The 24,621-nt window shown below is 34.8% G+C and overlaps 1 protein-coding gene across 3 annotated transcripts in view; it reads left to right on the top strand.

The window, feature by feature from the left end:
• Positions 1 to 24,600, top strand: part of SPATA6 (spermatogenesis associated 6) — a 149,571-nt gene extending 124,971 nt beyond the window's left edge. For all 3 annotated transcript variants that reach the window (XM_068539846.1, XM_068539845.1, XM_068539847.1), the window contains 2 exons: positions 8,092 to 8,183; positions 17,809 to 24,600. In XM_068539846.1, the coding sequence (XP_068395947.1) occupies positions 8,092 to 8,183; positions 17,809 to 17,989 (273 nt within the window). In that variant the 3' untranslated portion in view covers positions 17,990 to 24,600. The remainder of the gene's footprint in view (positions 1 to 8,091; positions 8,184 to 17,808) is intronic.
• The last annotated feature ends 21 nt before the right edge of the window (positions 24,601 to 24,621 follow it).

The following is a 24,621-nucleotide window of genomic DNA, read 5'->3' as shown; positions in this document are numbered from 1 at the left end:
TTTCTTTGTATTTATTCAGTTTGACATTTATAGTGCTTCTCAAAAAGCACACATTAGACTTGGTCTCTGTGTGCCATATGTCTCTTAAGGTCTTTTATTTTCATTCCTGGGCATTTTCTGATGGGCATGTTTTATATTATGAATATATTTCAAACTGTGACTTGCATATTTGTTTTTTTAACAAGAGTCCTTTTGTGAATACAAGTTCTTAATTTAATGTAACTCAGTTACTTTTGGTTACTTTGGTTCTTTGGTTACTTTGGTTCTTTTGGTTAGTACTTTGGTTAGCACTTTCTTTACCCCATGTAAGAAAACTTTGGCTAACCATGGTTCTAAAAATATTCTCAAAAAAATCTTTAATCGTGTTGCCTTTCGCATTAAATCAACAATGCATGTGGATTTGATTTGTATATATAATGTGAGATTTGGCTCAAGATTCATTTTATCCCCATATGATTAAGATCCAGCATCTTTCTCCAAACAGCCGTTCTTTTCCTCACTGTATTTACATGGAGATAGTCCTGGATTCTGTTCTGTTCGATTGGGAGTTTAGATACATGAGTCTGTTTCTGAATTTTCTTCTATTTCATTGGTTTAATTGTCTAATTTTGTATTAATACCATACTTTCTCAATTGCTGTAGGTTTATAATAACTCTTCTTATACCATGGCATAAGTCCTTCAACTTTATTCTTGCTTGCAGATTGCTGTGATTATTCTTGGTTCTTTGTATTTTTATCTGCATTCCAGAGTCAACTTTTCAGTTTTAAAAACCCTGCTAGGATTTTGATTGGGATTACATTAAATCTGTGCTTTGATTAGGGGAGAACTGATATCTTACCAGCATTGAGTCTTTCAATCCATAAAAATGGTGACTTTTAAAATTAATTTAGATCTTTAATTTCTTCCAATTATGTCACAGTTTTTATTTTAGAAGGCTTGCATGTATTTCGGTAGATTTAATCCTAGATGTTTGATATTTGTTATGCTATTATAAATTGTATCTTTTAAAATTCTGTCGTCTGTTTGTTCTTGGTATGATGACTTCTTAGAATAGTTTTTTGTATAGTGACCTTGTGTCCAGTGACCTCCTTATATTCACATATTAATGTTAATTTTGGGGTATTTACATATGTAATCATAACATCTGTAAATAATGACGTTTTTATTTCTTCCTCTTTAATCTTTATGCCTTTTATTTATTTATTTATTTTGCCTTATTACACTATCCAGGGTTTCCAATATCCAATAGAAGTGGTTATAGAAAGGACATCTTGTCCTGTTTGCCATCCAAAGAAGAAAGCTTTTTATAATTCAACATTAAGTATGATGATTTCTGTAGATTTTTTGTGGGCATTCTTTTCCTGATTACAGAAGTTTCTTATATTCCTTATCTTCTAAGCATTTTAAAAAAATTATAAATGTATGAGTTTTATCACATTGCATCTATTGAGGTGATTATATGCTTTTTCTCCTTATTTTAATGTGGTAAATTACTTAATTTTCAAATGTTAAACCATACTTGCATACTTGGAACAAAATTCTTGGTCATAATTTTTTAAAAATGTATCACTGGTTTCAATTTGCTAATATCTTTCCTAGGATTTTTACATCTAAGTTAATGATAGTGATTGGTACGTTAAGTTTCCTATCTTGTGATGTCCTTCTCCGGTTTTGGCTGGGCTCGTACAAATGAGTTGGAAAATATTCCCAATTATTCTCTGCAAGAGTTTGTGTAAGATTATTTATTTCTTAAATGTTTTAAGTAAGCCCATCTTTGACAGTTTTCAGTAGTGGATTTAATTTGCTAATTTCATTTTACTGTGGCCAGGAAACACCTTTGTATGATTTTAGTCCTTTTAAATTTATTGAGCCTCATTTTATGATCTAACATAATATGGTCTCTTCTGGAGAGTTTCCCATGTGTACTTGAGAAGAATGTATATTCTGCTGTTGTCTGATAGAGTGTTCAGTAGGTGCCTGTTAGGTCTCATTGGTTTATAGTGTTGTTCAAGTCTTCTGTTTATTTGTTGATCTTCTGATTGTTCTATCCATTGGTGAAAGTGAGGTACTGAAGGCTCTACCTAATATGTGGCAGGAGTTTCTCATTCTCATGCTGTATTAGAGTTCTCCAGAGAAACAGAAGAAACAGGATGTGTGTGTGTGTGTGTGTGTGTGTGCATGTGTATAACAGAGACAGAGAGAAAGAAATTTTAAAGAACTGGCTTATGTGATTGCAGAGGCTTAGTGAGTCCAAAATCTGATGTGCAGGCTGGTTACTCAGGAGAGAGTTGTAGTTCAAATCCAAAGGCAGTCTGCTAAGCGTTTTACAGTGTCCAGTCTCACATTTAGGTCTTTAATCCATTTTGAGCTTGTTTTTGTGTATGGTATTAAAGAATGTTCTAATTTCATTTTTTTACATGTAGCTGTCCAGTTTTCCCAGCACCATTTGTTGAAGAGACTGTCTTTCCACCATGTATAGTCTTGCCTCCTTTGTTGTAGATTAATTAACCATAGGTGCGTGGGTTTATTTATGGGCTTTCTGTCCTGTTCCATTGATCTATATTTCTATTTTTGTGCCAGTACCATAGTATTTTGATGACTATAGCTTTGTAGTATAGTCTGAAGTCAGGGAGCCTGATTCTTCTAGCTCCGTTTTTCTTTCTCAAGATTGCTTTGGCTATTCGGGGTCTTTTATGTCTCCATACAAATTTTTAAGATTTTTTGTTCTAGTTCTGTGAAAAATGCCATTGGTAATTTGATAGGGATTGCATTGAATCTGTAGGTTGCCTTGGGTATTATAGTCATTTTGACAATATTGATTCTTCCAATCCAAGAACATGGTATATCTTTCCATCTGTTTGTGTTGTCTTCGATTTCTTTCATCAGTGTCTTATAGTTTTTGGAATACAGGTCTTTTGTCTCCTTAGGTAGGTGTATTCCTAGGTATTTTATTATTTTTGATGCGATGGTAAATGGGATTGTTTCTTAAATTTCTCTTTCTGATCTTTCATTGCTAATGTATAGAAATGCAACAGATTTCTGTGTATTAATTTTATAACCTGCAACTTTACCAAATTCACTGATGAGCTCTAGTAGTTTTCTGGTAGTGTCTTTAGGATTTTCTATGTATAGTATCATATCATCTCCAGTGACAGTTCAACTTCTTCTTTTCCAATTTGGATTCCTTTTTTTCCTTTTTCTTCTCTGTTTGCCATAGCTAGGACTTCCAAAACTATGTTGAATAAAAGTGTCAAGAGAGGAAAACATAGGCAGACTACTCTCTGACATAAATTGCAGCAGTATCTTTTTTGATCTGTCTCCCAGAGTAATGGAAATAAAAACAAAATAAAACAAATTGGACCTAATTAAACTCAAAAGCTTTTGCACAGCAAGGGAAATCATAAACAAAACGAAAAGACAACCCACAGATTAGGAGAAAATATTTGCAAATGAAGTGCAAATGACCAACAAGGGATTAGTCTCCAAAATTTACAAACAGCTCATACAGCTTAATATCTTCAAAACAAACAACCAAATCAAAAAATGGGCAGAAGACCTAAGTAGACATTTCTCCAAAGAAGACATACAGATAACCGAGAGGCACATGAAAAGATGTTCAACATGCCAAATTATTAGAGAAACACAAATCAAAACTACAATGAGATATCACTTCACACCAGTCAAAGTGGCTATCATCAAAAAATCCATGAACAATAAATGCTGGAGAGTGTGTGGAGAGAAGGGAACCCTCCTACACTGTTGGTTGGAATGTAAATTGGTACAGCCACTATGGAGAACAGTATGGAGATTCCTTAAAAAACTAAAAATTGAGCTACCATATTATCTTGCAATCCCACTCCTGGGCATATATCTGGAGAAAAACATGGTCCAAAACAATACATGCACCCCAGTGTTCATTGCAGCACTGTTTACAATAGACAGGACATGGAAGCAACCTAAATGCAATCGACAAAGGAATGGATAAAGAAGAGGTGGTACATATGTACAATGGAATATTACTCAGCCATTAAAAAGAATGAAATAATGCCATTTGCGGCAACATGGATGGACCTAGAGATTGTCATACTGAGTGAGGTAGGTCAGACAGAGAAAGAGAAATATAGTGTAATGTCCCTTATATGTGAGATCTAAAAAGAAATGATTCAAATGAACATTTACAAACAGAAACTGAAAACGAACACAGACTTAGAGAACAAACTTATGGTTACCAGGGGGGAAGAGTGGGGGGAAGGGATAGTTTGGGGAGTTGGGGATTGACATGTACACACTGCTATATTTAAAATGGATAACCAGCAAGGACCTACTGTATAGCACAGGGAACTCTGCTCAGTATTATGTAAAACCTAAACACGAAAAGAATTTGAAAAAGAATAGATACATGTATATGTATAACTGAATCGCTTTGCTCTACACCTGAAACTATCACAACATTGTTAGTCAACTATACTCCAATATAAAATAAAAAGTTAAAAAAAAAAAAAGGCAGTCTGCTGGCAGAATTCCTTCTTCCTGGGGAGAGATCAGTCTTTGTTCTATTAAGGCCTCCAACTGACTAGATGAGGCCCACCCACATTCTGGAAGGCAATCTGCTTTATTCAGAATCCAGTCACTTAAATGTTAATCTCATCCATAAAAGCACCACAGAACTATCCGTTATAATGTTTAACCAAATGTCTGGGTACCATGGCTAAGCCAAGCTGACACATGAAATTAACCATCACACATGCTTTTCCGCACTCTGCCTCCAGAAGTTTGTAAAAATTAGCATTTAAGTGTTCTTTAAGTGGTCTTCCCTTTAAACTTTATTATCCTCTATTATACTTACAATATAAATCAGTTTATAGAATTAGAAAAACCTGGTTCAAGGCCAGCTCTGCAACTTCTTGTCTTTGTGACTTTGAACAACTCTAAATTTTCTCTACATTATGATTTAGGAAACTGAAGCATTAATTGTCCAGGGTGATAATGCAAATTAGAACTAGTGGTTAAATTCTATTGGAATTCTTGTCCTTGTACACACTTCATTGTAAAGTTTTGAATTTGATAGCAATGAAGCACATCTTATAGGTTTTTTAACTATATATGAGAATTCCATTTGAGAATGACAGGTGTATGTTTTATTAAGTACTATTTAATTAGTGAGATGACTACCTTTTAGTTCTTGCTTTATCATAGACTATTGAATCACTTTTGTCCTAAATTTTTCAGTTTGCCAGCATGTATGGGTATCTTTTATTTCTTTGTTCCAGGGGTGTTCTAAGAATGATGTCAGTTACATGTGTAAGATGGTGATCGTTGATGACAGGAATCTTAAGAGAACATTTAACTTACTGCCACTTTCAGGGAAGGAGAGCCCACAGCTTCTTTTAATAATACGTCATTTTATTAATGACTTTCTCTGAAAGAAAAATGTTTCTTCATGGAAATCCTGAAAAAGTTTCTTCTGGGCTAAATTATTTCAGAATACCCTCATAAAAAACTAACTGAATAGATATTAGCTGAAAGAGTTTGAGCTTAATTTTCATACTGGAGAATAATCTAATGGTTTGGAATGGAGATTTTGATTTTATAGTCCAGCTTATTTTCATTGCAGGAGGCAGTATAATGTAAATAAAGTTAGATCTGGGTTTAAGTTCCAGCTCTGCCACTTAATAACTTGTATCTTTGGGCACGTTGTTAATTTTTCCAGGTTGCAGTGCCTTTTTCATAAGGTTATTGAAGGCTTACAAGATATTCATTTAAGAAGTACCTAACTCAGTCCTAGATACCTTGAAGGAACTGAACAAATATTGGTGTCATGCATCTTTTCCTGTGTTTACATGTGGACAAATGGGAATGTTGGTGAGAAATAAGAGGGGAATCACTTCCCTATGCTCCGGAAATATATTTTTCTGGCACTAATGGGAATGATATATCTCTTCTAATACTTGTTTTAGTCATAGTTAATGGCTTATGATAAGGTATGATGTTTGTTGCCTCTCTGCTTTTGTATAACTTGATCTTTTAAAAAAAAAGCTTATACAAGGATGCTTATAAGAGATATGTATGTGTTTGAATATATATAAATGTCACAAAATAGTCTTAAAATTTGAAGAGAATAACCATGAAGTCCATATAGTCCTTTTTGTTTCTTGGGGCGGAATTTCCCTCCCTGAACTCCTTGATTCTAGATAGATATTAGTGCTCTGTATGAATGGCTTTAGTGATTGTGATCTTACTCCCTCTTAAGGCAGTCATTCTGTTTTTAGAATGCTCTATTAATTAGGAAGTTCTTCCTCATTTTGTCCTTTATTAGATCTCATAATAATTCTACCTGTTGATCCATTCTACTCATAGAGATTCACAGAATAGACAAACTTTATTCCACATGTGTGCAGGAATCATGTCTTAGTCATCTTTCTATCCTCAGAGTCTAGGATAGTAAGTACCCAGCTCAAAATAGGGGTATTATTCAATGAATAATTGAGGTTCAGATTTTTAAGGCCCTTTTGTATTTTTTTCATATATAAACTTTTAAAATTTAGTCTACATTTTTTATTACTCCCGGTCAAAAATTATTTTTTTCAACTGTATTGACAAAATTAAACAAGGAATATTGATTTATGTTTATGTCTGATATCACTTATCATATAATCTAGAAATTAATATTTCTTCCAAGGATAGAATTTTAAAATTCAACGTCATTTACATCTCTTTCATTCAGTTTTTCTTGCAATATATTCTATTTCTGAAGATTGAAAACATATTAACATAGTGTCTTATTTCTTACACTTTCCTTTGCAGTGTCTTTTGTACTCATTACAGGTGATTACATTTTCTGTGATATTAATAGAGTAAATGCTCTACTTCATTGGCTTATCAGACTGGGCAAAAATAAGCAACATCCATCTATATACTATTTGAGAAAAAGATGTAAACATAATAATAAGGAAAAGTTAAAAATAAAAGTACAAATATATATCATCCAAGCACTGACTGAAGGAAAGTTATTGTAGCTATATTAATAGCAGACCAAAAAAATGTTAAGGGAAAAAGCATTAATAGAAATAAATGGGGTTTCTTCATAATGGTAAAAGGGCTCAATTCACCTAGAAGTTATAATAATTCTAAATATATATTCACATTTTCTGTGATTTTTAAACTTGCTCTATTATTTATTGCTTACATTTTTTAACTGAGTGCTCTCTTCCTAATTTCATGCCATCACCAAATTTTTAAAATCATTTTTCTTGATAATCTTTGTTCAGCTGATTTCTTACATAAAGTGAATGACCACCTTATTAATACTAATCCCTACAGCGATCTGTTTGGGTTTACTGGTTCCTTTTACCATCAGTTCTCTTTATTTCTGTTCCTGTTTGACTGCAGAACAAGGGTATTAGCTAGTAGTTGAGAAAGATATTTGATACTAAATTATATAAAATTACCATATGTAAGAACATCCTTGTGTGAATGACATAGTTTACAAAGCTATCTCTTTAGAATTCTATTTCTTATGCCCTTGAGTTGATCTCTCAGAAGTAAAGAACAGGCTGCCCATAGAAGGAGGAGGAGCCATGTGTTTTGATTCCAACTACCCTGCCTTTCATTTTTACTTCTTGTGGCTTGTTACTGCATTTTGGTATACGAGTAATAATTCTAAATCACTTCCTTTGTAAGTCATAGGTATGTGTTAAGATGCTTAGATTTACATAGTTTTCCCAAATACTTATTTTTCAGAGTGCAGGTATAATCTTTTAGGAGTCCACATAACAATGTGTAAGCTATTACTTACTACACATCTTATTACATATCTTGACACAGTATCCATTCCTATTTATTCATTGATTCAAGAAACATCTACTGTGTGTCTAGTCTTTGATAAGCAGTATTAGTGATACTATAATAAAACTGTATTAGTTTTATTGAACAGAATAGTAAATTCTCACTTACCCTTTTGTTTCTTTCCTAAGAAATCCAGCATTTAATTCAATTCCTTACATTGGGGGAGGGGGAGAACAATTACCACAGAAACATGGGTGTCATTTTAATTATAAAGTAAATTAATGGAAACCTTTAAATTTTTCAGGATGAGAGAGACCCAGAGAAAGAAGATGAACTGGAACTGAAAAGAGGTCTTTTATATAGAGACTCTGCCTATGACAGTGACCCAGAGGATAGGTATGAACTTGATTAATGCAGTGTATAGAGATCTTCTCATAGTTAGTATAAAAATAACCTGGTTTTTAATCTGCAGGATTTGTGGCAAATTTAGACTCAATATTTATTTATTTATTTATATTTTATTTTAACTATATAAAATCCTATTACAGTATTTTAATGTTTGCCTTACTGAAAATTTTCAGTGAAAACAAATATAGTCAATTAATGGTGGTGCCTTTCATCCTACTTAAGATTTCTAGTGTATTTGGCTGCCTTGCAAATCCACATATCCAGGACTTATTTCAGAGTGTATTTATTCTCATCCTGAATAAATGAGGAAACAGCAGGTTTCATAATTTAGATCATGAGTAAGCCTTTTTTAATAACATAAGAGAAATTCAGTTCTTGTACCCTAAAATTTCAGAAATGTTAGTAATAATACAATTTTTGCAAAATTATACTAGCAAATCTCGTGAAGGCTTTTGAAAACTTTGTGTTAATTGCCATTAAGTGTGGTATTAAAAACTGAATGTAAATTGTGAGTTTATATAACTAAAGTTTCTCTGAGGCCTTTGATGCTATACCACTGATTACTATATGGCTTCCACCTTCCTGAGTTTCCTAAACAACAAGTGTAAGAAAAAAGCTCCAGATAATGGAATATGTTTTATTGCTAACTGGTGTTTTGGACTGAAATCTCTGATCTTTGCCCTGGTAAGCTAGGCTAGGCATTCCGCGAACATGTGAGGACTTTTCCTTTTGTCCCTTACACAGAGTATAAGTGTGAACTCCTGTCCAAAGTTACTGCCTCCCATCCTTGAGGAAACCTGGGTCTCTCATGAAGGAAAGTAGTGTATTTTAAATGAGTCTGAAGAAGAAGCAATCCAGATGGGAAAAGGAAGGGCCAAGAAAGTGCATACCTTGAGGAAGAATTTGTACCCTTTATTGTTGTTACTTAAACTTCTAATTCTTAGATTTCTGTTACATGCATTAGCATCCCAATTTTGGGTTCTGTATCCACGTAATTAATTCTAATTGGGATAAGAAGTGAGTAGGGTTGATAAAGCAAAGGGTCTGATTTTCAAACTTTTGTATGTATAATATGCTTCTTAAAAATATAGATTTCTACTTTCTACCTCCATAGATTCTGGTTCCTAACATACAGAGGTGTGACCTAGAAATCTGCATTTTAAAAAATATCATGAATGATTCTAGTGAAGGTAATATAAGGACCATAGTTTGAAAAACACTGGTTTCTATTTAAAGTTTGCCATAAACCTTAGTATTGGTTCTTTTTCCAGTTCACCAAGCAATGTTAATGGCTAAGCTTTTGGTCACCTGAGACTGTTTTAGAACCTCTCAAGTGAGAGAGTTAAGCAGAGCATCAGGAAAGTTCTGCTTACACATTTCTGAGTTTCCTTTATATTCCTTGCTGCTTCTCTGGGACCAGTAGGACATACTTGGACCAATAGGACACAGTGGTCAGTGCCTCAAGACATTTTATAAGAGTATCTTTGATATTAGCTCCAGAAGCTACTGAACTGATCAGGGTATTATTTTAGTTTTATCCCCAAGTCATATTATATAGTAGGCCAAGAAGTCACCCCATTCTACTTTCCATCTCAAAGATGAGAGAACCCACCCTCAAAGTAGTCACCCACTTGCTTGCCTTAAGGCTTCTATCAGCAGAAATCAAGAGGGAACTTGAGATCTTGGCTAAAAATTACCCCTCTGCAGACATCCATTGACACAGGGGTCAAGAGGAAGTCTGCACGGACCTCTGGAATGGCTGAGTGAGGAGCTCAGCAAATCCTCTCCTCCAAAAGCAACAAAATTGAACAGAATTGTCAAAAACAACAATTTAAGGACTCTGGAAATTGACCAAAGGAATATAAAACAAATTGAGAAGCGTTTATCAAGAAAATCTACTGAAGCTCAATAAGAGCAGTAGGAGTCTGTGGCATCTTGCCTGGAGCTTCAGTCCCCAACCCCCAACCCCCAGCTCCTCAGCACAAAAGTTCTACTGGGGCAGTCACGCCAAAAGACAGGCAGCTCTGCTGCCAGAGGGGACTGACTTTATATGGCGCATAGCATAGGAAATTTCATGTGTGGGGGGATTAATGGAAACAATAATGATCCCACTGGCAAACAATAAGGGAGGGCTTGAGGTCTTACTTACTGCTTACCGGGGCAGACAACAAAAATCCTAGGACAAGATAGCCACAGTTGTCCTTGATAAAGTTCTACGTATCCCTGGTAGTCTAGAACATTATGTGTATGTGTAAGGCTGTAAACATGTTCAGGAGAGACCAGAGAGCATGTTAGGGAGCCACTACTCCACGGCTGAGCGTGAGGCCTTATGAAGGCAGAAAGCAAATTCCAGGGCAGATTTATCAACCAGATAAACTTCGAATGTATTCCCTAAGCCACACATAGGTCCACGGGCAAAAGATGGAAACGTTATAGGATTATTGACTCTGACCAATCATTTGTTGGTCATCAAGCTATGTTGACGCAGGGGCAACCCCTAGAAGGCCAGGCTTAAAAATAGAAACAATAATTGAAAAAAAAAAATGAAGAGACACCAGCAACTACACAGTGCAAGGGAAACAGACTCCACAGCATAGGTCCAGGCAAGTCACTAAACAAATAATCAAAAACAACTTGGTGTAAGGAGTGAAAACCCAGAGTTGCTACAATTTTTATCTAAATTGTTGTTTTCAACAAAAAATTATGAGACATGCAAAGAAACCGTAAAGTGTGATCTATACACATGAAAAATGAGTTACTAGAAACCTCCTGAGGCAGCCCTGGGGATGTAGCAGCTATGTTTAAAGAACTAAAGAGAAGTATAATGACAGTCCAATAGAGAATATTCATGAAGAGATAGAAATGATTTTCTTTCATATTTTTCCCAGGAAAAACTATGCCCAGGACTCAATCCTTTATCTTATGATCTAGATATACATTGTGACTGTCAGCCAAGGAGTACAGCAGATGTTCCATGTTTTCTGCGGGCAGAGCAGAATGGCAAATTAGAGTGCTTGTTATTTCATCTTCCCGGCATCAGCCTATCCATGCTAGCTGTCCTGTGTCTTCCATCACCTTTGGGAATGAAATTCCCTTGAAAGAAATCTCTTATCAAGGAGTCATTAAGTGACCTTTTACGTCCAGTAATTTGGGATTTGAGAGCTGGATTGGGGAGAGAATTTACTACCCATGAAGACGTCCTTTTCAACTTTCGTATTGCCTATGTTTCAGAAAAGTTTAGACATTTGCTATGGTAGCCTTGCCAGTTTCCAGGGCCCTGGGATGCTCTTTCTCCTTTTAGTACCTTCTATATATTTTTCAAATTTCTTCAGTTTTCAGGATGTTGAAATTTCTCTGTATCGTAGTACACTTCTGGCATCATTATTCAGTTTGAGCATTAGTCCTAACTAAAGACCAGACATGAGATGATGCTTCACGTAGATGGGATTTGGCCACAAAAAGAGAGGAGAAGATAAAAATGATTTTAATTTCATGTTTAGAGCATGACTTGGCCGTTTATGACTACTGCCCCAAATTCTTAGCTGTGTTGTTCTTTTACGGAACTAGCTATTGATATAAACTGTTTTCTATTGTGCATGTTTTGCAGGTTATTAACAGCAGGAATATGCTCAATATAAATGCTTTAATTATGAAGTTGTTTATAACAGAATCTCAAACTGAGTAATTTAAACTTTGACTGTATATTTTTGAATAACACAGATTGACTATAGCTTTCATTTCCTGCCCATTGCTCGCTATCTGACTAACTTGATGAGTTTACCAAGATGTCTTTAGTACTAATAAATGAAAGAAAAAAAGTCTAAATAATATATAGACTTAAAGTCTCTTGAATAACTAAGAAGAAGCTTTCAGTTTTAAGTGAGAAAATGTTGCTCAAATCTCATTTGAATTCTTTGGATTTTGTGTTACCTGGTGTTTTTGTTGATATTTCAGACTAATTTGGGCCTTGGTTCTGTTACCGTATGATGTCTGGGATAACCAATGTTTTCTTGTTTATCTAGTGAATGCCTACTCATTCTTTAGGACTAAATTCAAGTTATTCCCTCTTCTGAGATACCTTTTATGACCTCAGCAGACTGTTAGTCATTTTCTCCTTTATCCTGCCACTTCCTCTCACATATATAATTTCAATTAGCAATATTTATCTCACAGTGATCATTTCATTATATGTCTGTTTTGCCCCCTTCTGTTAAGTGTGAGGCACAAATGTTTTGCTTACCTTTGTTTTTTGACTGCCCATCAACGTCTCTGACATGTACTAGGAGCTCAATTTAAAAAAAACAGTTCAAATATTAAAACTGAGTCTTTTATTAATAATGATCAGTTGCATTTGCTGAAACTCTTTATTATTAAATATCACATATTATGGTTGTGATATTTAATAACATCTCTAGATAAGGAATCAACAGTGGAATTAATAATGATGAAAGCTGTTAGACCTTATTTGTTGTCAGTGGCTCATTTCTGCACATACTTACTCAGAGAAGGGAAGTAAATAACGTATAAGTAACCAGTCTTCAGTATATTCATTTGAATAGACTTCTGTTAATGTTTACTGTATAGTTTCTGCAAATAATAGAAGAAGATGAATGGCAACATGCAATTTTTTTCCCAAAGCTTTTAAAATTTTATAGAAAAGCCACTAATTTAGTGCTTTCTAATGTGTAGTTCCTAGACCAGCAGCATCAGCTTGACCCTGGTACTTGTTAGAAATCCAAATTCTTGGACCCCATCTCAGACATCCTCAGTTAGTAACTCTGGGGGTGAGGCTCAGTAATGCGAGTTGTAATAAGCCCTCCAGATGACTCTGATGTGTATTAAAGTTTGAGAACTACTGCTATAATTTATCAGTAGATTTTGATGTCTTTAATGACATTTTATCTTTGTGTGGTATATTTAAAGATACAAAATGCTTTACAGATTTTATTAGACCACAGTATAGTCTCTCCCTATCATCTATTCTGAACTCCAAGATTTTGAGTATATTCCTTCCTACATTCCATCCATCCATCCATCCGTCAATCCGTCCATCATCCATCCATTCAATGTCTATAGAGCATACATCACATCCTCAATACTATTCTACATGTTTTGTCAAAGTTTTGCTTGCTAGGAACCTTTATAGAGTATTATGGGAAGGAATTCATCTCATATTATGTCTTTATATTGAATCTTAGATCACAAGTTTGAGTACAAATGGCAAATGGCCAACTTTTTTATTCTCACGACCTTCCAGTTATTTATTAGAATTAATATTATTTGCGTGGCATATCCATCTTACCCTCTGACCTTCGTTTTCATGTATATCACCTTATAGATATTTTATCTGAAAACTATGTGTAAAGTAGTATGTACCCGGTCTTCATTTCATACTGATATAGAAAACACTGTCAGGGTTTCAAGTGAGTTTACCCTTCTGTAAGCAAAATACTAGTATCCTACTCCATGTTAAGCTGCCTGAGACCTTTCTCTTCTCTGTATATATGCTAGGCCTTAAAAAATAAATTTATAATTTATACCTTAGCAACATTTAAGATTTGAAAGTGCTCGGTTCTCAGATATTATCCTGGTCTCTGTTCTTTCTTGTCTTTTTTTTTTTCTTAATAGCTTTGTCATTATTAAATAGAGGGCTCCCTATTCAAGTAGCAAGAGTAAATTGCCAAAAAATGTACTGCATTTAATAAAACAGCAACTTTATCCCTGCTTTAAAGATAACCATTTTATGTTATATAGCACTAATGCGGTGTTTTGTAGAGTAGGAACTTTGAATGCTTTGAATGAATGAATGCTGGAGATACTCATGGTAAAATACAGAAGTGTAGTCTTTAAAAGTCTATTACTATAATAAGACTTTTTAAGTGTTGCTTACACATTGTAAACTTATTAATATTCCCAATAATGGAAAATCAGAACTGACTCAATATGTTCACAGTTTATTAGTTAGATAGCCAAATACTTCCATGTCTAGAAGTAAATGTTGCTTTTAAGATTCTACTACTCGTTGTTTGCACCTGTCCATGTGTATTAGAACCTGTTCTGCAAACACCTCTGTTTTGCAAACACCTCTGTTTTGCAATTCAGACTTCTAGGATGAGCCAATTCCCAAATTCTCTCCAGAGGACTACAGTACTGTTTACTAAATTGAAAATTTTGCAATTTTAAATAGAAATAAACTTCCTGTCAAAATTTGCAAGATTTTAAAAGCATTAGGATGTCTGTTTTGGCCACTTTAGCTCTTTTTTACAGATCCTTATCAGGTTCACAGTTGCTCCTAAAAAGATTTCTGAATTTTGTTTATTCCTTTATTCATTCATATGATAATTTATGATAGGGATTAGGAATTTGATTTACAATCTCAGAAAAACCTACACAATGATTTTTAAAGTTAGCAGCCCTACTATTGCTTACCTTTCTGAGATTTGGGTAGTAGCTTAATAAAAATTCAAATTTCTGTTGTCTAGGTTTATTGTGGTAGAACTAGCCCAGGAAAATATAGAGTTCAGAAAAGAATATTATCATCTGACCATCAGTATGCAGTAAAGTTGATGACTGTGGACAACAGGGAGATTAGGGACAGATCTGTGTTTTGTGAAATATTAATTAGTGCATGACTTGACATAAAACGAAGAAAGCAACAAATAAACCAAATGCAGCTAAACAAACAAAACACAAGGTGTGGGACTCCTGAAGCAGTATGAGGGAACAGAGGCAACTGTGGGGACTTAGGCTGGTAGATATACTTGCAGAAGTACAAAGTACATGCAGAAGAAGTTCTATTAATGTTTTGTGTGTGTGATTTCTCTATCACTTGGCTCAAATCGTCCAAAAAACTGTTTTGAGTGACTGTTTTAGGCAGGAGTAGGGCTTGGTGAGAAATTGTATGAAAGAAATTGTATTCAGTTGGCTAGACTATTTCTTTTTTTTTTTTTTTTTTTAATTTATTAATTTATTTATTTATTTTTGGCTGTGTTGGGTCTTAGTTTCCGTGCGAGGGTTTTCTCTAGTTGTGGCAAGTGGGGGCCACTCTTCATCGCGGTGCGCGGGCCTGTCACTGTCGCGGCCTCTCTTGTTGTGGAGCACAGGCTCCAGACGCGCAGGCTCAGTAGTTGTGGCTCACGGGCCTAGTTGCTCCGCGGCATGTGGGATCTTCCCAGACCAGGGCTCGAACCCGTGTCCCCTGCATTGGCAGGCAGATTCTCAACCACTGCGCCACCAGGGAAGCCCCTAGACTATTTCTTAAGCACAGCTAATGAAAGAAAGGTGGAAACTATATGAAAGCAATAGCCTTGAGACTTGGCTAAGGCCTTTTGAAAAATTTTAAAGATTATACTAACATTATTAGAAATTGTGTTAATCACCTCTCTGAAGCTGAATGAACAAAGTAAAAGTAAGGATAATCATGTTTGTTAGTTTCAGAATTTTCCAGTGTGAAAGAGATGGTACCAGGTGTAAAGAAAGTTTGATAGGATCTAGTAATATTGCTGGAAAGTATGAAGTAGAATCCCATTTTAGCAAAGCCATCAGGAAATAGACCTATTGTCATGATTCACAGAAGTGAATTTTTTCATATTATTATAAAATATATCAACTGTAACAGAGGAATATACTTAAGATTTGTGTGTCCTAAATAACAACAATAAAATGAATATCCATTCACTCATCATCCAGCTTAAGAAATAGAACATAACCTATACCAATAAAGCCACCTATGCCCCTAACCAATTGCATCCCTTTCCACAGAGATAACTGTTATTGTGACTCTTCTGATAACCCTTCTCTTTTTTTTTCTTTATAGTTACACCACACATGTATCTATCCTTAAGCAATAAATTATTTAATTTTCCTTGTTTTAAACTATTCTATATAAATGTAATTATAACTGTGTATTGTGTTTCCTTTTTTTCCACTCAGTTGATTTTTCAGTTTCATCTATATTGATGCATGTAGCTATAGATCGTTAATTTTCTCTGCTGTATACTATACCGTTGTATGCATTCACTACAACTTGATTTATTTGTTCTAATGTAGATGGATATTTAGGTTGCTTGCAATTCTTAGCTCTGTTATGAAGAGTGTGATTATGAACATGTTTGTACATGTCTCCTGGTACACATATGCAAGAATTTTGCCAGGGTACCTAGGAGCCAGGTGGTTGGGTTGAAGTTGCATATTTAACCTTACTGACTCATGCCAAACGGTTTTACAAAGTAAGTATGTAAGTGTTCTCATTACTTTACATCCTCAGCGACACTGTGGCAAGCTCTAAGAATGATAACACAGCCACTTTGTGCCTTTTTTTGTGACCACTTTTATTGAGTTCAGGTGGTAGATTGACTTCAGGTGAAATAGCAAATTCTTTTTACAGATATCCAGCTCCGAGAGTTCCTATTTCACAATTCGCAAGTAACATCATGGGACTGATAAGTCAGGGAGGAAATTGTTTGTTTTGTGTGGAGTGAGATTCCAAATATATGAAGACGATATTTGTAACATTTAATGGCAAGGACATACAGTTTTATATGTCACAAACTCCATAATCTCTAACATGCCTGAGAGGTCTTATCTGTAACAAGCACTTAATTTATTAAGGTGGGTTCATTATTTGTTTAAAAAATAAAACAAACTCAGTCTTTTACAAAGTCAGTGTTTTATTTCTAGCAAATAAAAAAAAGCACTATCAAGCCTTCAGAAAGAGTTGCCTTTTCTTCTCCATTCCCATTACAACGAGCCAAGTCCTGGTCTATTTTATAGCTTCTATCTGTTCTCTCTCTTTTTTCTTCAACACCCTCAAAATAACAGTATTTCTCTATCGCTTCAAATACAGACTCTTCCACCTTGTCTTCCGTTTTCTAAAAGTGATTCATATTCAGTCTAATTTTCTACTGCTCCTTGAGGACGATAGCATGCCACAGTGGAAAGGACATTAGAGCCACAGAAATGGTATCCTTTTCCATTCTGCCGCTTACTACGTGAATAGTCTTAGGCAAGTCACTTGACTTCACTGAGTCTCAGTTTCCACAGTTACCAACTTCAGAGGGTTGTAAGATTTTTTATAAATATGTATAGATATATATAAAGTACCTAGTAGTTTAATGCCTTATATTTAATAACTTTTGTGTGCCAGGTAAGCACTGTACTATGCACTTTACATATATTCTCTTTGATTTTTACAACAATACTGCAAAAATACAGTAAAGGAAGCTGAGACCCTGGACAATTGAATAAATCGCCCAGGTTCCCACAGCTTACAGAGACGGAGCTGGAAGTCAGTTCCAGGTCTGCCTGACTTTAGAGACCAAGCACTCTCATAACTGGCCATACCATACCATCTGTGCCCTGCTTTTACCTTGCCACACCTCTCTCTCTTCTCAGAACTTCTTTTTAACTCTCACATACCATTTTCATTTTATTGTTTTGTAATTGTTGCATGCAGATAGTGTCACTCTTTGAAGGCATAAGCCTTGTCATATTTTATATCTCAAAGCCCAGAGTACCACACACCTATAAAGTACTTAGTAAATATTTGATTTATATAGTACTACCTCTCATTTTGTTTCCTCATTGTTTTAATCTTTTATATCCTTTTTTATAGCTCATGTCAGCAGCCACGTGGCACTCTCCATTTGGATGATGGCGAATACTGGTCCAACAAGGCAGCCTCTTATAAAGGAAAATCCCACCGACCCATCTTTGAGAACAGCATGGACAAGATGTACAGGAACTTATACAAAAAGGCCGGTAGTTCTGTTTCTCGTACACAGGAAAGCTGCTGAGACCAGTGGTGATAAACTGTATGAGTGTCCTTGTCAACTTCTCAATGAAAACATTTGATGTGATCAGTATCTGTATTCCTTTTCTTTTAAGCAGGTGGTTCTAATTGAGTACAGTAGTTAGACTTGAATAAGTTTATTACTTCAAATGATAAATTATCATGGGCAAGCCTTCTTTTTCCAATCACAGTAAAGAATGCTATATTCTAAAAGTCAAAGCTCTGCAACACAATCACAACCTCCATTCTGATTCTGAGAAGGCTGTTCTGTCACATCTCCCTCATATCACCAGCTACAAATCCAAACACAGATTCTCTCTAGAAATGTTCTTCTGCCTTAATCACCTTGTAATTTTCTTTTCACCTACTTGATCGGTTATCTTGTCTAAGATTTAATTATTATTATTAACTCCCTTTTCTTGGTCATGAGCAAAAAGATATACTGTACAAAGATGAATTTCCCAGGAGTTTAAACCCTGTTTTAACTAGTATTTTCTACCGTTTGCTCCCTCAGAAAGTGTTATTGATATGTCTTAGCTCCTAAGATACAGCTTTCTTTTTAAAGTTTCTATAATCATTCACTCCCTCTTTTTAAAAAGAACTACCTAAGTTACTTAAAATGCTTAACAGTTAGCTAGAAATAGGAATGGCCATGGGTGATCCACAATGTGAATAACTGATTTTTAAAGACAGAATTTTTTGCATGATTTTCTTCTAGAGCCGTATCTTTGGTGCATCCAGAATCAGAAAATAGCCTTTGTTAATAAGCCTGTAGAGACTCAGAAAGAATAAGGGACTTATATTGTAATTTCATCTCTTGAGAGTTTTCATAGGTATCAAATAGCCCAAGAAAGTAGCATCCTTACTTTAAAGGACACTTGGAACCATAAAGGGGAGGAAAATATTAGAGCGAAACTCTTTGTACTAGAAAGTTGTTAGTTGATAAAATTAGCTTCTCCCCCACGCCCCAGACACACCTGTGAGGCAAGTGAGGCTTTGAAGATATGAAGAAATCAGTTACCTTGTATTCACCAGAGTGAGTGGAAGAAAAGCAGAGAATAGGAAATGGTAAACTTGGCTTATAAACTTAAAGAGTTGACTACAAGGTAATGTTTTCTCACTGACTCCATCTTTGGTTAATTTTATAGTTATGATCTTAAAAGAAAAAACTTGAGTTAAACTCTATTTAAATTGGAATCAGCATGTAAAATTGGGTGATTTATTTTTGTAATAGGAGAAAATACGTAATACTTGTTATCCAATAATAAGACTTTTTTACTTCGTGTTTGAGTGTTTTATCTGTGGCAATCTGCAAGGTATTGGAAAGCACATCAGAGATAGGAGCCAGGTGTCCTAGGCTTTCGATCTCTGGTCCTTAGTTTCCTCAGTTATCAAATGGAGAGAATGGAGTAGGTCAGCATTTCCTGAACCATGTTCTGTAGACCACTGTTCTAGGAGATGGCTATAGGAAATACAAGTATTTCATTGGTCATGTAAGTTTAGGAAAAATCTATGCATTATATTCACACCCCTCAAACTTAGAGAGTCGTGCGTATGATGACAGGAGTGAAAAGGGGTGCTACTGATGCTGAAAAAACAGTGGTAAACTGGAGCTGCCCGGACAAACTACATATGGTCATCTTAGTCATAGTAAACAGTAGCACGTTAGAGGCTCTAAGAAATCCTGGCATAAATATGTTTCGCTCTAGCATCTAGAAGAAAGTCTGACGCATAGTTGGTGCTCATTACATATTTATTGAATTAACCCAGAATTTCCTAAACTAAATTGAGTGTGTAACAATATTTGTTGTTATGGTTATCTTTCCCCTCCCATTCTGCTCCCCCAACTCCGCATACTTCCTCTGAAATGCCATCTGCAGGTACATGTGGACATAGTCAGGGAAATACTGGACTACACAATCACTGAGCTACCCTCTGGCTATAAGTTATATGTTGATGTTTTTTGTATAAGCTTTTGAAGGTCATTGAATGATGGTTTTTTAAAAAAATCGTATGTTCAGTGAAACTTAGTATTTTTTCCCCTTTGGTAGAAACAAATGAAAAATTCCTCCATTTAAAAGGTGCTTCTGGTGAAAAGAACAAATATGAACTTTAAAGAAAATATTTGCTCTCATAGAAAATCTCCTGAGTGAATAAGTATCACAAAAATTACTTCTTGCACGTATATTTGCCATTGTCATACAAAGGCCACCAAAAAATGGGTCTCAAAGGGGAACTTTAGAAAGTGATATTTTGAAAGACATTTTCCTATGGATTAAATTTGACATCTCTCTGAAGGATCGGATGTAAATTTCCACATATGTAGCATCTTTGCTAAGTGTCTATTTCCATTCCCTAGGGGAAAGAGTGGTTTTTTTTTTTTTTTTTTTTTTTGTTGCTATCCTTAACTGTTACTGTGGATCCTTATGTTGTATTATCTTTTCAGAGTAAAACCTTTAAGTACTAATAGTTGCCTTTTCTCACTGAAAGAATCAGAAAGGTGCAGTAGTTTTTTCTTTTAATCTTTTTTAAGATCCCCTAAAATCTAGTAATAGTTATTAGGCTTAATATGAAAGATAAATAGGTCTGTCTTCTTCTTTTTAATGTAACTTTTCCTTTAAGTTAAAAAAAAAAAAAAAAAAGAACCTGGGATTTTAGGAAGGGAAATGTTAATTCAACTAAGAAAAAAGATGAGTCATTGGACTGAGAATGAGTTCTCCCTGGTTTCACTACTATTTGTATAACTTTGTTTAAGTCATTTATCCTTCTTGGAGCTCAGTTTTCTTACCTGTAAGGTGAGGAAGGGGTTAATTTAGAATGACCTTTTAATGTTCCAACATTTTTCTAATTCTGTAATTGATCAATATAGAAGATTAGGAAGTTCTAGGCAGCAGAGTTGTGTTGTGATTTCAAAAATTATGCCGTTGATTAAAAAAATCTGGACCAAATGGAGAATTCTCATTATCGTGTTCATTTTCTAATAATAGGCTTTTTGAGATAGTTAATATAGTACAAAATTCTCCCTTTAAAAGTATACAGTTGAGTGGTTTTTAATATATTCGCAGAGTTGTGCAACTGTAACCACTAGCTATTTGTAAAATATTTCATCACTACAGCAAGAAATCCTGTACCCATTAGCAATCACTCCTCATTCCCTTCTCCCCTCAGCTCCTGGCAACCACTAATCTGCTTTCTGTTTCTATGCTTATTCTGGACATTTCATATAAATGGGATTATATAATATGTGACTTTTGTGTCTGGCTTCTTTCACGTAGCATAATGTTTTCAGGACTCATCCCTGTTGTAACATGTATCAGTACTTCATTTCTTTTTATTACTAAAAAATAATCCATTGTATGGATATGTCACATTTTATTTATCCATTCAGTTGGTGGGCATTTCATTGTCTCCACTTTGGGGATATTATGAAAAATGCTGGTACTATTAACATTTGTGAAGTTTGTGAGGACATATCTTTCTATTTCTCTTGAGTATACACTTGGGAGTGGAATTGTTGGATCATATGGAAACTCTATGTTTGACATTTTGAAGAACTGCCAAACTGTTTTCCAAAGTGACTCAACCATTTTACAATTATTAGGTTTATTTTTATCTTACCTTAGGAACTTAGGCTAGTTACACATTCAAGCACTCATTCACCCACTTATCGCATGTTTACTGAGCACTGTGTTAGATACAGAGGATAAAATTTTTAGATGTATCTTTCCACAAGCATGCAGATTCCATTGAGAGAGACAAATAACGGTGTATGTCAACATTTACAGTGGTTTGGTAACTTCTGTGATATACGAATGCAAGAATGAGGATAGGGCATGCTAGCTTGATGCAACAGAACCTGCAAAAGTGTGAAAATGGGAGCGAGCATGATTGTTCAGGAAACTCCACGGGCTTTAGCTAGAGATTGTGTACAAGGTTGCAAACGCTTTGGTGGGACAGTTAGGAGGACCACAAAGAGAACAACAGGCCTGGAGCAGCGTTAGATGTGGTAACCTTTGAGCTGGACATTGGAAGATGGGAAGGGCTTTTGTGAACAGGAAACCAAGATGGAATAAACTCAGTGTTGATCAGCTTTTATGAGGGTGGAGGTGGGGTTGAGGAAAATGTCTAGTAATCAGTTAACGATCTAGAACTTGGGGAGAACCCAAGAATACAAAATGGATTTTTGAAGTCAGATCACAATAATGAATTCAGATCAAAATAAACAAAAGCCCTATGTTGTTCATGTCCTAATTTGTATGTGACCAAAATAGGCGCCCTGAGAGTAATGGAAACCAAGTAATTGTGCTTTTTACTTACTACTGAGGCCCTCGTGGTAGTGAGTTAGTTTGAGGGCCACCCTTTTAGAAATTAAGAAAGATATTTTCCTCCCAAGCCCAGATTATCTACCTAGCTAGAAATGTATGTACAAAATGAAGAGGTAAGAGGGAAAAGCCAACGTTCTGTTATTGAGTTATGAGAGTATTATTTATCTCTGAATGATATGCTTTGAGCTTCATTAGATGAAGTTCCTTAGACAGCCAGAACTTGTGACTATTCTCCCATTTAACAAATATTATTGAAGGTCTACTCAGTTTCAGGCAATCTGCAAGGCACTGACTGACATCTAGAGATAAACATAAACCTAGTTCCTGACCCTGGTTTGTGGGAGGAGACTGACATTTACTTATTAACGGTGAGAGAAGTACTATAATAGATAGAAATGCTATAAGGTTTGCAAATATTTTCTCCTATTCCATTGGTCATCTTTTCATTCTGTTGACTGTTTTCTTTGCTGTGCAGAACCTTTTTAATTTGATGTAGTTCCACTTTGTCTATTTTTGCTCTTGTTACCTTTGCTTTTGGTGTCATATCCAAGAAATCACTGCCAAGACCAAGGTCAAGAAGATGTACCCCTATATTTTCTATGGGAGTTTTACAGTTTCAGGTCTTATGTTTAAATCTTTAATCCACATTGACTTGATTTTTATGCATGGTACAAGGTAAGGGTCCAATTTCTTTTTTTTTTTTTTTTTTCTTTTTTTTGCATGTGGATACTACAATTTTCCAAACACCACTTGTTGAAGAGACAATTTTTCCCCATTGTATGTTCTTGGCACCCTTGTCAAAGATCAGCTGACTGTATGTGTTACTTTATTTCTGAGCTCTCTATTCTGTTCCATTGCTATTTGTCTGTCTTTATGCTAGTACCATACTGTTTTAATTACTATGGGTTTGTAACTTAGTTTGAAACCAGGAGTGTGATGCCTCCAGCTTTTTTGTTCTTTCTTAAGATCACTTTGGTTATTCTGAGTCTTTTGTGGTTCTATATGATTTTATGATTGTTTTCTCTATTTCTATAAAAAAATGTCATTGGATTTTGATGGGCATAACAATGAATCTGTATATCACTTTGGGTAGTGGACATTTTAACAAGCCACATGGTAACCACAAAAAAAAAAAAACAAAAACATAAAGAAGATACAGAAAATAAAAAAAGAAAGGAATCAAAGAATGTCGCTATAAAAAAATCAACAAAGCACAAAGGAAGACAGCAAGAGAGGAATAGAGGAACAAAGTAAATGTAAAACAGAAAACAACAAAATGGCAAAAGTAAGTCCTTTCCTATCAATGGTTACCTTAAACATAAATTAATTAAACTCTCCAATCAAAAGACATAGAGTAGCTGAATGGATAATAAAACAAGATCCAACTATATGCTGTCTACAGGAAACTCACTTTATATTTAAGAACACACATAGGCTAAAAGTGAAGGAATGGAAAAACACTATTCCATGCAAATAGTAAACACGAGAGCATAGGTGCCTATACTAATATCAGGAAAAATAGACTTTAAGTGTCAGAAGCATCACTACATTTCTGTTGCAGTATAAGTTTAAAGAAGTTTAGCTTTCTGAGTTTATGATATAGTTCAGAAATAAGGTGAGAGAAAATCTTTAATGCCTTTGAATATATGTAATAGAATTGAGATTAAGTGTATCCTATTAGAGGCTTACTTTCATCAGTGAAAGTCATTTTTCACTGGAGTTTTTGTTTGTGTGTTTGTTTGTTTTTTAGTAAAATTAGTGATATATGCAAAATAAAATGTTGAAGAAGGATTTATGTATATATGTTTTCAGAAAGTTCTATTTCTAGGGCATTGACAACAACACTGAATGGTAGAAAAAGCACTTTCTTCACAACTTTTCTGAACTTCATTTGTTTTACCTGTGAAAAAGGATGTTAATAAACACTGCCCTCCGTTTCTCATAGAGCATTAGGATTAAATAGGAAAGTAAATGTGGACATTCTTCTACATATATTAGGCACTATCCTGATTACTTTTTTTAAGTGATCTGGGAAAAGAAATTTGCAGTTTGAAAAATATTCCATCTGGCATAATAGCAATACTGTTGTTTGTAGAGTTGAACAGACCTCAGATTTCTTTCTCTGTTTCCTTGTCACCTCTGTGTTACTTAACTTTTCTGAACTTGTTTTCTCACTTGTAAAATGGAAGCTATTTTCATAGGTTTCTTGTGATCATTTAAAGAGTTAATGCATGTGGATCATGTTGTACAATGCATGGTGCTCAATAAAGTATGACTGTAATAACTAAAATTCCAAGTCAATATAGAGGTG

This window comes from Eschrichtius robustus, chromosome 3, assembly GCF_028021215.1.
Source record: "Eschrichtius robustus isolate mEscRob2 chromosome 3, mEscRob2.pri, whole genome shotgun sequence".
Classification (NCBI taxonomy): domain Eukaryota; kingdom Metazoa; phylum Chordata; class Mammalia; order Artiodactyla; family Eschrichtiidae; genus Eschrichtius; species Eschrichtius robustus.
Note: the sequence above shows the minus strand (reverse complement) of the source record. Positions and strands in the feature narration are given on the sequence as shown.